The sequence below is a fragment of the Cervus canadensis genome, chromosome 11, assembly GCF_019320065.1.
Source record: "Cervus canadensis isolate Bull #8, Minnesota chromosome 11, ASM1932006v1, whole genome shotgun sequence".
NCBI lineage: Eukaryota > Metazoa > Chordata > Mammalia > Artiodactyla > Cervidae > Cervus > Cervus canadensis.
In genome coordinates, this window is record NC_057396.1 from 46,310,356 (window position 1) to 46,323,357 (window position 13,002).

At 50.0% G+C, this 13,002-nt stretch overlaps 2 protein-coding genes across 5 annotated transcripts in view; both read right to left on the bottom strand.

Moving 5' to 3' along the window:
* The window catches only part of RRM1 (ribonucleotide reductase catalytic subunit M1), a 38,784-nt gene extending 38,216 nt beyond the window's left edge, over positions 1 to 568 (bottom strand). Inside the window, exon 1 of the mRNA XM_043481745.1 lies at positions 268 to 568. Coding sequence (XP_043337680.1) covers positions 268 to 286 — 19 coding nt within the window. The 5' untranslated portion in view covers positions 287 to 568. The remainder of the gene's footprint in view (positions 1 to 267) is intronic.
* A 2,048-nt stretch (positions 569 to 2,616) lies between these two features.
* Positions 2,617 to 13,002, bottom strand: part of STIM1 (stromal interaction molecule 1) — a 195,690-nt gene continuing 185,304 nt past the window's right edge. For 2 of the 4 annotated variants that reach the window (XM_043480934.1, XM_043480937.1), the window contains 4 exons: positions 12,618 to 12,718; positions 12,069 to 12,304; positions 8,610 to 8,982; positions 2,617 to 4,548 (listed from right to left, as the gene is read on the bottom strand). In XM_043480934.1, coding sequence (XP_043336869.1) covers positions 4,032 to 4,548; positions 8,610 to 8,982; positions 12,069 to 12,304; positions 12,618 to 12,718 — 1,227 coding nt within the window. In that variant the 3' untranslated portion in view covers positions 2,617 to 4,031. Of the gene's footprint in view, positions 4,549 to 8,609; positions 8,983 to 10,790; positions 10,884 to 12,068; positions 12,305 to 12,617; positions 12,719 to 13,002 lie in introns of all 4 variants that reach the window. The other 2 variants (XM_043480935.1, XM_043480936.1) reach the window with 2 other exon arrangements.

A 13,002-nucleotide genomic window follows, 5' to 3' on the forward strand; every position in this document is an offset into this window, starting at 1 on the left:
AAGTGCTGGGCGCACACAGTTACAACTCACTAAGGGAAAGGTGTTACTACTCTTTAGAAAAGCGGCTGGATGACAGAGTCGAGCGGTGCAGATTAACGCTCGGAGGGGAGTTGGGTCAGACTGACCAAAGGGCAGGAGGCCAAGCAGCTGACAGGGCGGGAAACCGCTGCCGGTAGCGCGGGAAGCGGCAGAGGCGGGCGGGCGCGGCTAACTGCTGGGCGCGGCAGCCCGCGTCCCTCACCCGCCGCCCCCTCCCCGGCCTCTCACCTCGCTTGATCACATGCATCGCAGCTAGTAACTGAGGCTGTAAAAGATGCGACACGAGACTGCAGCTCTGAGGCTCCGGTGCGATCGAGAAGGTGGCCAAGCACGGAGGGTCAGGCTTGAAGGTTTGCTCGGGTGCAGGGCCTGGAATTAGGACCAGAGAGCACTTTCCTCCACAGAGCAGAGGAAGGCAATCCGAATCCCCTTCCCGCTCCCGCCAGCCGCGACGCAAAAGCAGCGCGACCAAGCTCGAGTGACGTCACGCGACGCAGCCAGCGCCGCGGCCGGTGAGCAGGGCTAGCGTAGCAGAATCGGCCTGGCCCCACAACCGCCATGTTGAGTGTGGGCAGGACCGGGGAAATGGCGCCTCTCCTACGGCACCGTTGGGAGTGAACGTGCCTGGCGGGAACGCATACATCCCGCCGCCATGTTGGATGTGGGCACAGCGGAATCCGGGGCCCAGCCCTCCAGGTCTTGCCCGGCCCGGTCTTGCCCCGCCCTTCTTGCCGGCAGTTCCCGCAGGGGTCGAGAAGGTTTTAGTGCATTGGAAATAGCAAAACTCTAACCATCAACTTTTTCTTGTCTTGATGGTTGTTATATTATGATAACCCAAAACTGCCGTCTGAGGTGGGCTCTAGCCAGAGATACGTAGACGGAGGCTGGGAGCTCCAGACCCTTCTTAGGTGGGCCTGAGTCCGGTTGGGAGAGAGACTTGCTCTGCCAAGGAAGAGCCTTTGAATTTTATCCTGATAGAAATGGGAGCAAGCGTTCGCAGAGTTTGAGTGGGCAAGGCTATGATCCGTTTGCTTTTAGAATTATCAAGTGGGTGGTGGCAGAGATAGAGTCAGCAGTAAGGCCTTGGAGAGGTAGAATGGACAGGACTTGGTGACCAAACGTGGGGAGTAAGCATAGGTGAGACATGACACACATGTCTGATGTAGAACCTTCAGCTTTGGGCTAGGCAAACTAATTTTTATGAAATCTCATGTGGCATTCTCCACTGTAAAACCTTTCATTGGTTCCTTATTGCCATCAAGGTGATCCCAAGGTTCCCGTGAGGCATAGCAATACCTCAAAGATATTGGTGATTTGGTTCTCATAGGGACAGAGTAAAGGGACAAAATAGGTCATTAGTTAATCCCACTAGGGGATTGTAAGTAGAATAATTATGGGAGACCCCTATAAGTTAATGATTACTCAAGAAAGCAGACTTGCTTAGCAACAAAACCATGCAACACAAGCATGAGACATGTCCCCAAACAAACAATGATGGCATGAGCCCCACATCCTGCCCCATGAGCTCAGTAAGTTAATGATCCGTAGGACATGCTCTCTGCACACATTAAAAAAAAAAAAAAATTATGGACCTAGCTTGACTGTGTTGGAAAACACTCCCCTGCTCAACTTGGAGGAGGAGCTAATGATGTCTACTCAAGAAAGACAAAGAAGTTCTTCTCCTCCCCGCTTTTCCTTTGATTATAACTGTAGCCCAGTAAATTATTGGGGCATGGCACCCCCCTCACCAGCTTGTAAGCCTCACAAGCATCCTATTCTAATAAATCACCTCTTATATATCACTTTGCCTCTTGCTGAGTTCTTTCTGCACTGAGACATAAAGCACCAGGAGTTCTAAAGAGCCCCCTGAAATGACACCAAATGGTTTCAGTTCCAGACCACTGCAATATAGCAAATATCATGCTAAAGCAAGTCACAAAATTTTTGGTTTCCCAGTGCATATAAAAGTTATGTTTACACTATACTGTAGTCTTTTATGTGTGCAATAGCATTGTCTAAAAAAAGTGCACAGTTTAATAAAAAAAATACATTTCTGCTAAAAAACATTAACCACCATCTAAGCCATCAGCAGTGGTAATATTTTTGCAGGTGGAAGGTTTGAACTACTGCAAGAATTACCAAATGTGACACAGAAACAGGAAGTGAGTAAATGCTGTTAGGAAAAAAATAAGACTCCCTTGCCACAAATCTTCAATTTGTAAAAAGTGCAATACTTGCAAAGTGCAATAAAATGAGATATGCCTATAATTCTAAAAGTCATAGGTGATCAGTGAAGCTATATGATAGGATCAAATAGCCTAGAGGTAGGGTTGCCAGGTTAAGCTAATAAAAATTTATCCCCAACATTTCATAGGACATAATTATATTTTTAAAAAGTTATTTGTCTAATATTCACATGTAACTGAGTATCCTGTATTTCATCTGGTAACCCCACCAGAGAGTTTTGGGTAAGGTATTAGAGTTTCATTTTCCCTTGGCAGAAGAGAAACGTCCCTTCATCCTATCTGCTATGCCACAGAGCACAGGGAACACAATGAGAGTCAAAGCCAGCAGAGGTTAAAATCTCCTACATGCTTTATTGGACTTCAGAGAGCCTTATGAAATAACACAGAAAAACCCATGTGAGGCTGTCCAGGGGGTACAAGGCAGTCTGCAGCCTAGAACCTCCTAAGACCAGCCCCAGGTGCCCCCACCCCAGGCCCAAAATAGGATCCCAGAGTAAAGATGGCAGGGAGTGGGGCAGAGGGAAAATACCTTTACAGCCATAGCAAAAACAGGTAAGGGAGAGAGTTGTCTAGAGGGTGGGAAGGGTGAGGGGGAAGCGGTCACACAGCCACCTTGACCTACACCAGCTTCCTCAGCCACCCTGTCCCTAAACCGGCTGTGTCCTTGAGCCTCTGGCCCAGGCTATGCAGTAACATGAACACGGGTCTGACAGGGGGAGTATGTGGTGCAGGCACTTGGGAAATTCAGGAGATTTCATTTTTCAATTTTAAAATGTCTTTTGGTTCAAATGTGACAACACTCTGCCCAACAGCTTCGGGGCCCCATTAGAGCCCTCTATCATAGCTGAGGCTCCTATGGTTGGGGAGCCGAATGTTCCTGAGCCTTAGGAGTAATGATGCTTGGGGAGCATTTGGGCAGCATCTCTTACAGACAAACCCTCCTGCAGTGTGGGGCAGTGGGGATAAGAGAGAAGCAGGTGTGGGTGAGAGAAGAGAGAAAAGGTGACTGCCTTGTAGCCCACATCTCTGGCTCCTACTCATCTTCAGACTAGAAGCTGCTTCCAATCTATCCCTGAGCCTAGCCTCTCTTCAAAACCCTAGTGACTTGCTCTCTGGGAACTGGTTTTACTCCCCCATGGACCCCTGGAGTCCTAGTAAGCTCCAACCCGAGGTTACCTCTGGCCCACCACACTTTCAGAGAACAAACCTCAAATATTAGGTCCTAGGCCCCAGTCTGGGGCAAAGAGAACCATCGTCGGGGGTGGGGGGGGGGGGGCGGGGTGCAGAGGGTGGAAGAGATCTGAGGCACAGGTGTCAGAAGTTACTCCCCCTTTCTCCCCTGCTAGCTGCTAGGGGAAGGTGGGGAGTGGTGGGAGGGAGAAGCCTGAAAGCAGGAGATAGAGAGTAACAAGAAACCAAACCTCAAAACTGGGACAGCAGAGACACAGAAGCTGAACCCCAGAGGTGGAGCTGGGAGCTGAGGGGACAGCAACTAAGACATGCACTGAAGTGGAGAGGGAGTGCAGCAGCAGCCCGTGGTTGGGAAGGAGGCAGGCCATGGTGGTCAGTTAATAAATAATGCTGAGGGACCCAAGGACGTGGGGGGCAGGTATGTACAGTGCCCAGGCCCCGGAGCCAGCCCCTCCCAGGCCCTGTGCTGGGAGCCAGGTATCTTGGAAGGGAGGGGAGGGGAAGCAGAAGACCAGGGAAGGACAAGTTGTCCCACCACTGCCACGCCCATCCTGCCTATTTCTTAAGAGGCTTCTTAAAGATTTTGAGGGGAAACTTCTTCCGGCCTGGGCTGGAGTCTGTCTCCTCGCCAATGGAGCCATTATCCTCCTCAGCCGCAGCCTTCTTGCCAGCCAGGTGGGGGATACGTGTATTTCGGCTAGCCTGGAGGGCTCGGCTGTCCCCAGCTGGAGATGGCGTGTCTGGGTCTGGGGGACTTGGGCTGTGAGAACGGGAAGAATCCAAATGTGGAGAACCACTAGGTAGGGCCGGAGAACTCAGCTCCATCAGGCTGTGGGCCTTGTCCAGCCCATGGTTCAGCGCCAGCAGTGCTTTCTTGGCCAGGGCAGGGCTGTCAGGCAGTTTGTCCACCAGAGAGCCGGGGTGGGCCCCCTCAATCAGCCGGTGGCTGCCGTTGGAGGTCATGGCACTGAGAGCCTCATCTGCAGCACGGATCATCTGAGGAGGCTTGGGGGCCAGACGCTGGCGGTCACTCATGTGGAGGGAGGACTCCGAATCGGAATGGGTCAAATCCCTGCAAGACAGGTCAGAGAGGAAGAAAGAGACACACAGAGGGTGGGGGGCAGGGGGGAATTTGAAGAGGAGAGAGGGACCATGTAAGAAGAGCAGGGTAGGAAAATGGGGATGGAGAGAGGGGCAGGAGAGAGAAAATAGGGTGACCAGCAGGTGGGAAAGAGGGAAGAATGGGAAACAGAGGCAAGTTGACACGCACAGAGAGGAGGCAGGAATAGGGAATAGGATAGATTGGAGAAGAGATAAGGAGAAAAGAGTAATATGGGGCGGGGGGGGACATGGGGAGCAAAAGGAGAAGCAGGTAGAAATACAGAGGACCAAGGGAAAGAAAAGAGGGAAAAGTGATGGAGAGAAGAGATAAGAAGCAAAAACAAACGTCATTATACCATTAACTCTCTGGCTAAGGGCTTTCTAAGGTCTGGCTCCCACCCCTGATGAATAGCCAGGCCTTAAACCGATGCAGCCATAGGCTTCAGTGCTACAGGCATCCTCCTCAGCAAAATCTCTGCTTCCAGAGCTGGTTAGACTTCTCAGGACTCAACCCTAAGCTAACATACATAACTCCTGTCCCACCCGGGGACACATCCAGTCTGGGCCAGGCCCCGAGGAACAGGGAAACATGCAGTCAGTGGGCCTGACCCGGACTGGGGAGAAAAAGACTAGAACAGCCTTGCAAACAATCCTTCACCCCCCTGAAAGGCCAAGATGCTGCCTCTTCCAACCTTTTCTCAGGATTCAAAGATCACAGAGAAGTGTTTTGGAGTTCAAAGTTGGCTGGCAGTAGGAAGACTGGGGTCTTTTTCAGAGCTCTGCTGACAGGGAGAATGTATGGAGGTGCAGAAAGACAGGATGTTGGCCTTTAAGGAGCAGTGGTTCAGAAGAGCTGCCCACTGGAAGTCCTAAGGTCTATTTCAATTTCCATCTCTGCCTGAGACTTGCTGTGTGACCTTGGACAAGTCATATGACCTTGCTGGTCCTCAATTTTGGCCAAATGAAGATAACATCAATTCAGTTATTTTGCAAGACTGTTTAGAGGCCCAAGTATGTTGGCAAAGCACTTGAAAATGTAGAAAGAATTGTGGGAATGAAGATGATGAGGCCAGTCAAGCAGGAAGACCCTTCCATGGGCCACTCACAAGAGGCTTCTTTGCAAGGCTGAGCTATGGGGACATGGCACTGCACACTGGACATGCACACAGAGGTGGTCCAGCATAGATGAGACCCTGTAAAGGGCTGGCTATTCCTAAGAAGACCATGAACTAATTCTGGATGCCACCCCTCCTGCCTTACAGACAAAAAGGTAGATACAGGAGTCCCCTGCCAATCCTTTAATCCTTCCACTTTCCCAGAGGCCCTAGACCCCATGGCAGAGGCAGAGGAGAGGGCTAAGGCTAAGTTTAAATATCCATGTCAGAAAACTAAAGGGAAAGGGTCATGAGTGGGAGGGGAGAGGACAGCACAGCAGGACCTAGACAGGAGAAGGCTGTGGGTAAAAAATTAGGGAGGGGACCAGGCTCCAAAAACAGGCAGAAGCAGGAGGCTAGCTAATAGTTATTATAGTTTAATTCTCAGTAGGAAACAATTAACCAAGCAGCCACTCTGTGGGCCAGTACCTTCCTGGAGACATGGAACAGCAGAGAACAATCTCAGCTCCAACTTCCATTCCAAACACTGTTCCAGCCACCTACTTTAGTATTTTACCAAGTGTCTCCCACTTGCTTTCATATTTCTGATGGTGCCCTCACTTCTGTCTAAATATGTCCTTGTTTCTCTTAAGTCCAAAGATGATCCTCTCCACACCCTGCCTTTTCCACACACACATCAACCGCTGAGCAAGGAGCCAAGGAAATTCTGGGGAGCAGTCACACTGGGACAAGGGGCCTTCTAGACTGAGGAGGTGAGGATTCTAGGAGACTGCCTTTTCAGTGCCAAGGAAGGAAGAGAGGTCAAGAGGTTGGGGTCCACTCAGACTCACTCCTCCTGGCCTACTGCCCCATTTGGTCATGATTCCCAGCCCTCCATGCCTCCATCATCAACAAAAGCTGAGGCTTCCAAAGCAAGAAAAGAACCTAGGAGGAAGCCTGGGTGGACATGTGAGGGAAAGGGCCCGCTGAGCAAGCTCACTTTCCCTCCCTGAATCTCTGAGACAATTCAGGGCAGGGGTGTCCCTCCCCAAAGGCTGGGCTGCCTTGGGCTCCCGTCCCAAGCTACTAACCTTACTAGAGAGCCTGTTTGCCTTTAGAGATGATCCTCTGATGCATGGTGCGAAAGAAAATTCAGTAGTGAACAGGCCAGGCGGACGCAGGTACTCCTCCCCTTCCCCCCGCCCACTTTGGGCCTTTGAGCATGAGATTCACAGCGTCCTCTAGTTCCCCCAAACCACTTTGATCCTGTCCATCTGTACTGGGAAGGGCAGTCTCCCTGCCTAGGCTTCTTGATGAAAATGAGGATGAGGATGAAAATGAGCAACTCTGCTGAGTGATAACACTAGGAAAGGCTGTCCTTTTGTGAAAGAGAAAGGAACAGACTTCAAGGATAACCATCCAGAGTCCGAGGGGCAGAGCTAGAAAGACTGGTATCCAGAGTGACGCAGAACCAAAAGGAAGCAACAGGGTAAGCTGCAGTTCAGAGGCCAGGACTAAACCGTGGTCACAACTTCAGAGATGAGAGGTGCTTTCTGAAGGTCTTTCTGAGGGTCCTCTAAGCTTCTTCAGGCAGGGTCAAGGCTACTATCTCTTACCATAACCTGTCACCTTGAGGTGTGAGCAGGGCAAGTCCCTGAAGCTGTGGGAGAAAGCCTGTCATCAGTCCTTACACAGTTCACTTACTGAGACCTTGTGGAAGCCCAAACATAACTAACAGCATCCTGGAATGGAAAGCCAAGTCCTAGTCTGTGTTCTGCTCCTCATTAGCTTTGGGACCTGGGGAAAATTACTTAACCTGCACAATCTTAACTCCTTCTCTGAACAGGAGTGTTTTCATGCCTGCCTGACATAAACCTAGCTTGTCCAAAATCCTTAAATCTGTTTCCTCCTCCCTTCTGAAGAGTAATTTTACGAAAGGTACTACATTTTCCTGTCACCCAAGCTAGAAACCTGGGCATCATCCTAGATGCCTCCTTCTCCTCCACCCCTCAAAGTCAGTTACCAAATTAATACTCTTGTTTTTACCCCCAAACCTCATTACCTCCCCTGGTGGCCTACTACAGTGACTTTCAAGTTCCTCTAGTATCCCCATTCTTTCCTTTATACAGGCTATAAAATTTTATTTCTAAAATGCAAATATGACCAATTCACTTCCTTCTAAAAGCCCCTTGGAAGTTCTCTGTCTCTTAAAGGGTAATAGCCAAAGCTCCTAGCCTTTCAGAGCCCTGCATCATTCTAGCCTCCTTTGCTACTCTGTCCCATCAACATATAGCCAATGTTCTAACCACACATAGATCAGATTCTCATGAACTTCCAAGCCTATATATGTGTTCCCTCTGCCTAGAATACCCAGTCTCCTTTTCCTGCACACAGGTTGTTGGCACAAATGTCATCTCTTTTGTGAAGCGTTCCACCCAGGTTCACACTGTTAGTCATTCCCTCTTCAACACCCCCATAGCACTTATCAACTGTTCCAGAATCATTTATGTACCTCTCCCAGACCAGACCATAATTCTTGATGGCTGAGATTGTATCTTATCATCTACGAATCCCCATGCCCAGCAGTCTGGCAGAGAGTAGGTATCCATAAATGTTTGCTGAGGGGATAAAGAAGTGAGGACTCCACTGAGATAACGGATGTGAAAGTTTAGGCCAAAGTGCTATAGGACCGTGAGGGAGGGGGTCTGTTACTCATTTTAGAGTCAGCAAACCCCAAGGAGAGAAGGAAAGAAAGGTGTAGGGCATTAGGCTGACCTCAAGGAGGGGTCCCAGGCTGGGAAAAGACAGGACAAGGAGAAGGTACCCCATTGCACAGCCCCCACAGCCCACCAAGCAGCAGCCAGCAGGCAAAGGCCAAGGTAAAGGCAGCAGAGAGGCACGGACGGGAAGAAGGGGAGAGAAGAGAGACAGCTGATACCCCAAGCTCTCTGAGTGCCAAGGCATCACAGCGGTGCTGTCAGAAGGGGGTGGGTCAGGGTAGGGCTCCATCTGGAGGAAATAGGAAGTGCTGTGGTGGTAATAGACAGGGTGGACATGGACGGTGGTGATGGAGGTGGTGGTGGTGGTAGTGGTGGTGGCAGAGGAGCAGGAAGAAGAAGCAGAGGCAGGTGGAGCGCTGGTCCCGAGGCCTTCAGAACTGAAAGACTGTCCAGATGAAAGGCTGCGCATTCGCCGCAGAGAGACCCGGCTTGTCAAGAAGTGGCCAGCCTCGCCCTCTACCAACCTCTGAGACCCCAGGCCATGCTGCGGCTCCGTCAGGCGCTGCCGGACACTGGTCTGCAGGCTGGGAGCTGCAAGGAGAGAGAAGAGAGTGTGAGGAAGGGCCACCTGCTCTGGGCTGGCCGGGAAGCAAGTTTGCCTGTGGAGAGATGCTTGCTGGAGACCACTCTGGGCCTTCGGTCCCCAGTCTGGAGAATGGGGCACCGCCTCCCAAGAACCTCCCACCAGGGATCCTAAAGGAGGGGCCAGTTGAAAATGAGGTGCCCAGGTCAATTTCAATGGCAATTCCAATGGAAGAAGACCTAGGGCCAACATTGCTAAGAAGGGAGATGGTAAGGCAGTTAGTGGGAGGACACAGGCAGGATGGGGTAGGACAGGGGTTTGGGACAAGGTCCGGGAGGGCACAAAGAACCAGCCTTTTTAGAAAGCCAAAGTTGGGAAATATTCACAATTCAGAAAAGGATTTATACATAAATATGTTCATCATACCTTTATTCATAATCATATGAAAGCAAAAATAAAGGTGGAACAACAGGAAAATGATAACACATCCAGTTACTGGAAGGTTATACAGCTATTAAAAATGCTACTTATGAGAATTCCCTGGTGGTCCAGTGGTTAGGACTTGACACTTTCACTGCCAGGACTCAGCTTCAACCCCTGGGAAACTAAGATCCCGTAAGACTTGCAGTGCAACCAAAAAAAAGTGCTGCTTGAGAAGACTTTTAAAACACAGAAAAAGGCCTATTAAAATGCTCAGGGGAAACAAAAGGATACAGATTTTCATGTACAAGGAATACCTTGAGCAATAGGATACAAAAGACAAGAGTTTGAAACCAGGTCTTTCTATTTTTTTCTAGCTGTGACTTTGAGTAACTTACTTCCCTATTTTAATTCCTAATTTATAAAATCCTGCAGAGATGTTGTGAGGCTTCAAGATAATATTTTTAAAGTACCTGACACAGTTCATGGCACTCAGTAAATGACAGTGGTTATCATTATCTTGACTACATAAAAAATTACTTAAAAATTCACAAACAAAAGACTGCTCAAATATGGTGGGAACTACAGGTGCCTTTTAAAGCCCATATTTACTCTTTTTACTTTCCAAACTTCCTCAAATAAGCATTTACACAACAAAGAACCAGCTCTTGGATCAATGCTGCAAATCAGGCTCTTAGAAGATGGTGGCCACCATGCCCAGAGAAGGGGTATATGGGTACCAGGTAACTTAGAGACGTGCTAGAGCATCCCTCTTGGGCTCACTGCCAGCTCCAGTTGAAAATGGAATTCACACCTTTGTTTTTTCCTCCTCTGCCCTGATAGATGGGCCTCTCTGCCTTCTCCCTAAAGATGGGAGAAAGGGCCAAGTTACACAGATGGCAGAAGCCTGGAAGGGCCACCAGGAAGACAGCACAGTTCCACGGTGATGGAGAGCTAGCGAGGTAGGGCCTCTAAATGGCTGGTGGCTTTCAAGACATGAAAGGGCAGCTTAAGGGGAAGAGGAAACGTGAAACAGGGATGGACAAAGAGAGACAGCAGGGGAAGCAGAGAAAGAGAAAGGAGGAGGAGGCTCTCTCGTTCCTTCTTTCCATCTCAGCCCAGCCAGATGAAGGGCCACTGGGACATCAGTGGAGGTGGGCTGAAAGGAGAAGCCGAAGCCTTCCATCACCACGGCTGTTCCCTCTCCAGGCCTCAGCTGAGCAGGCTGATTCTCCTCACCCCCGAACCCTTCCCTGAAGTTAGTAGGGACTGCAGTGAGGGAACAGAGGGAACAGGCATGGGAGTGATGCAGGCAGGACAAGGGGCCCGTGGGGTGGGAGTGCTGGTTTAGTCCCCAAAGTCGGAAAAACAAAAGCCCCAAAGGGGCTCCTCAAACCCGGGTATTTCCAGAGGGACTGATCGTCTGAGCCGGCGGATGCTGAGCAGAGAGAGCGGTCACTGAACCTACGCCCCATCAGCCAGGCAGCATCTAGGGTCCAACAACCAGGCCGAAAGGAGAAGAGAATCGGATTCACCGAGGGCTTCACCCTGCCCCCGTGGGGTAAGGGAAGGGCCGGGGGCAAGGAGGGGGTGACTCAGGGCTCATGAAGGTCCCTCCCAACCCGGAGAACACAGGAGTCTTTAGAGTAATACGTCAAAATCAAGTTCTACCTGCTAGTGACCTTAACCTTGTTGGGCCTTTGATGAAAGCCTTGCAAGGCATCAGTCCACAGAAAGAAGAGGCTTGGCCAGAGGCAAACTATGGCTGGAGAAACTTACAAAAACATCCAGCCTGATTAATCCAGCCCGATTAAAGATCTGGCTATCTCAAAGTGAGCCCCTAACCCAGCCCAGCTTTCTGCCATCCCCCCTGCACGCATGGGATATGGGCCCAGGACAAGAGCTTTTCCATAAAAGTCTATTCTGTTTATCTAAAAGAGACTCTGATCCAGAGAAAAATTCAGCGGGTCAGTAGGGGGTGTGTCCCTTCCTTCACTGAAGAATTCCCAGAGTGCTGTCTCCCTCGACTCTGCTCTACTCAGCTCTCACCACTCGTAAGAAGAACGGGGAAAGGGAAGACCCAGGACAGAGGTGGGGGGGCGGGGATGGCCAAGTTCAGGTGGAAAGCCCGACATGCTTATGCAGGAGATCCCTCCTGGACAAGAATGTCTTTCTGGCTTGGAGGATTTGGGGCTTTATCACCATAAGGGACTATTGCTTCTGGGGACCTCAGGTGAAAAAACAGAAAGAAACATCGTTTATCTACTTAGCAATTAAAAATAAGGAATATAAAACTAAAACAAGTAAAAGCAACGGTCAAAATGAATGCCATTTTTATGTTATGAATCACTAAAGGAGATTATTTTTATAAAGGTAGATAGGAACGGAAGGGAGGGAAGGAGAATAAAAGGATTAAAAAAACACAAAGAGTGAGGGAGACACACTTAACACAATAGACCCATAGGGCAGATGGAGCATATAGCAAGGGAAAACCACTAACAGGACAACTGTAAAGGAATACCTTGATGCAGGTTGTGCTTTATGAACTAAGGTAATGAGTTAAACCATCTTGGCTTCTGCCCCATATTTGGCTTAAGCACGGCAGAGACCGGCAGACTTCTCAATCTGCACATCAAAGCCCCCTTCCCTCATCCCTATCCAAGAGGTCACCTACACTGCATGGACAAGGGTGACACAATCTCCTCATCCATGTCATCCACGTCGTCGGTCATGATGAAGTGGGCAGGGTTGGGGCGCGTACTACCCATCCAGCTGGGGTCTATGTTGAGGGCAGCCACCAGGGAATGGATGCCAGGGTTATTGACAATCTGGAAGCCACAGAGGATCTCAATCTGTTGCCAGCGGTGCAGACGCTCCCTCAGTGCTGCTGTCACCTCGCTCAGAGCTTGCCTGAGGAGAGAAGAAAGAAAATGGAAGGCATGGGCTGGGCCTAAGCCCCAGGAGAAAGGAGTCATCTTCTCAGAGGAACAAGTTGCAGGGGCAGGGTCGGAGGAGGGGGGCGGTGGGGCGGTATGTGTATGTAAGAAGCACACTTAAATCATAGACTTAAGAGCAGTGTGGGAGGTAGTTAAGGGCTGAGGCAGGAGACCAGAGCTGTACCTCTTCCAGTGAAGAAACAGAATCGGGACTGGAGGCCCTGGATACCCTCCAACTCTGAGGATGGGATGGACATCGCCAGAGCTGGGCAGCAGGTGTGACTTACTTAGCTGTTAAGATTTTGTGATCCACATCATCCAGGGAAGAGCTGTGGGCCACGTGGAAGGTGCCAAAGAGTGTGTTTCTCTTCTTTTTTATCTTCTCAGCCTGCAAAGATGAGGCCCTCAGCTTAAAAAGAGCAGGGAGTAGAGGTTGGAAAAATGAAAAACATTATTTTGTGGCTGGCTCCCCCTCCTGCTAGCACAGTTTAGGTGGCATGAGAAAAACAGAATATGGGAAAGAAAAATGGAAGCCAACGGGAGAGGAAAGAGTAGAGAAAGAAAGAAAACAGAAGCAATGAGAGGAGCCGAGGGATCCTGACTCCAGGAGCAGTCTGTCCCTGTGTCAGTCTGGGCTGGCAGAGACTTCCCTCTACCTGCCTCCACTTCATC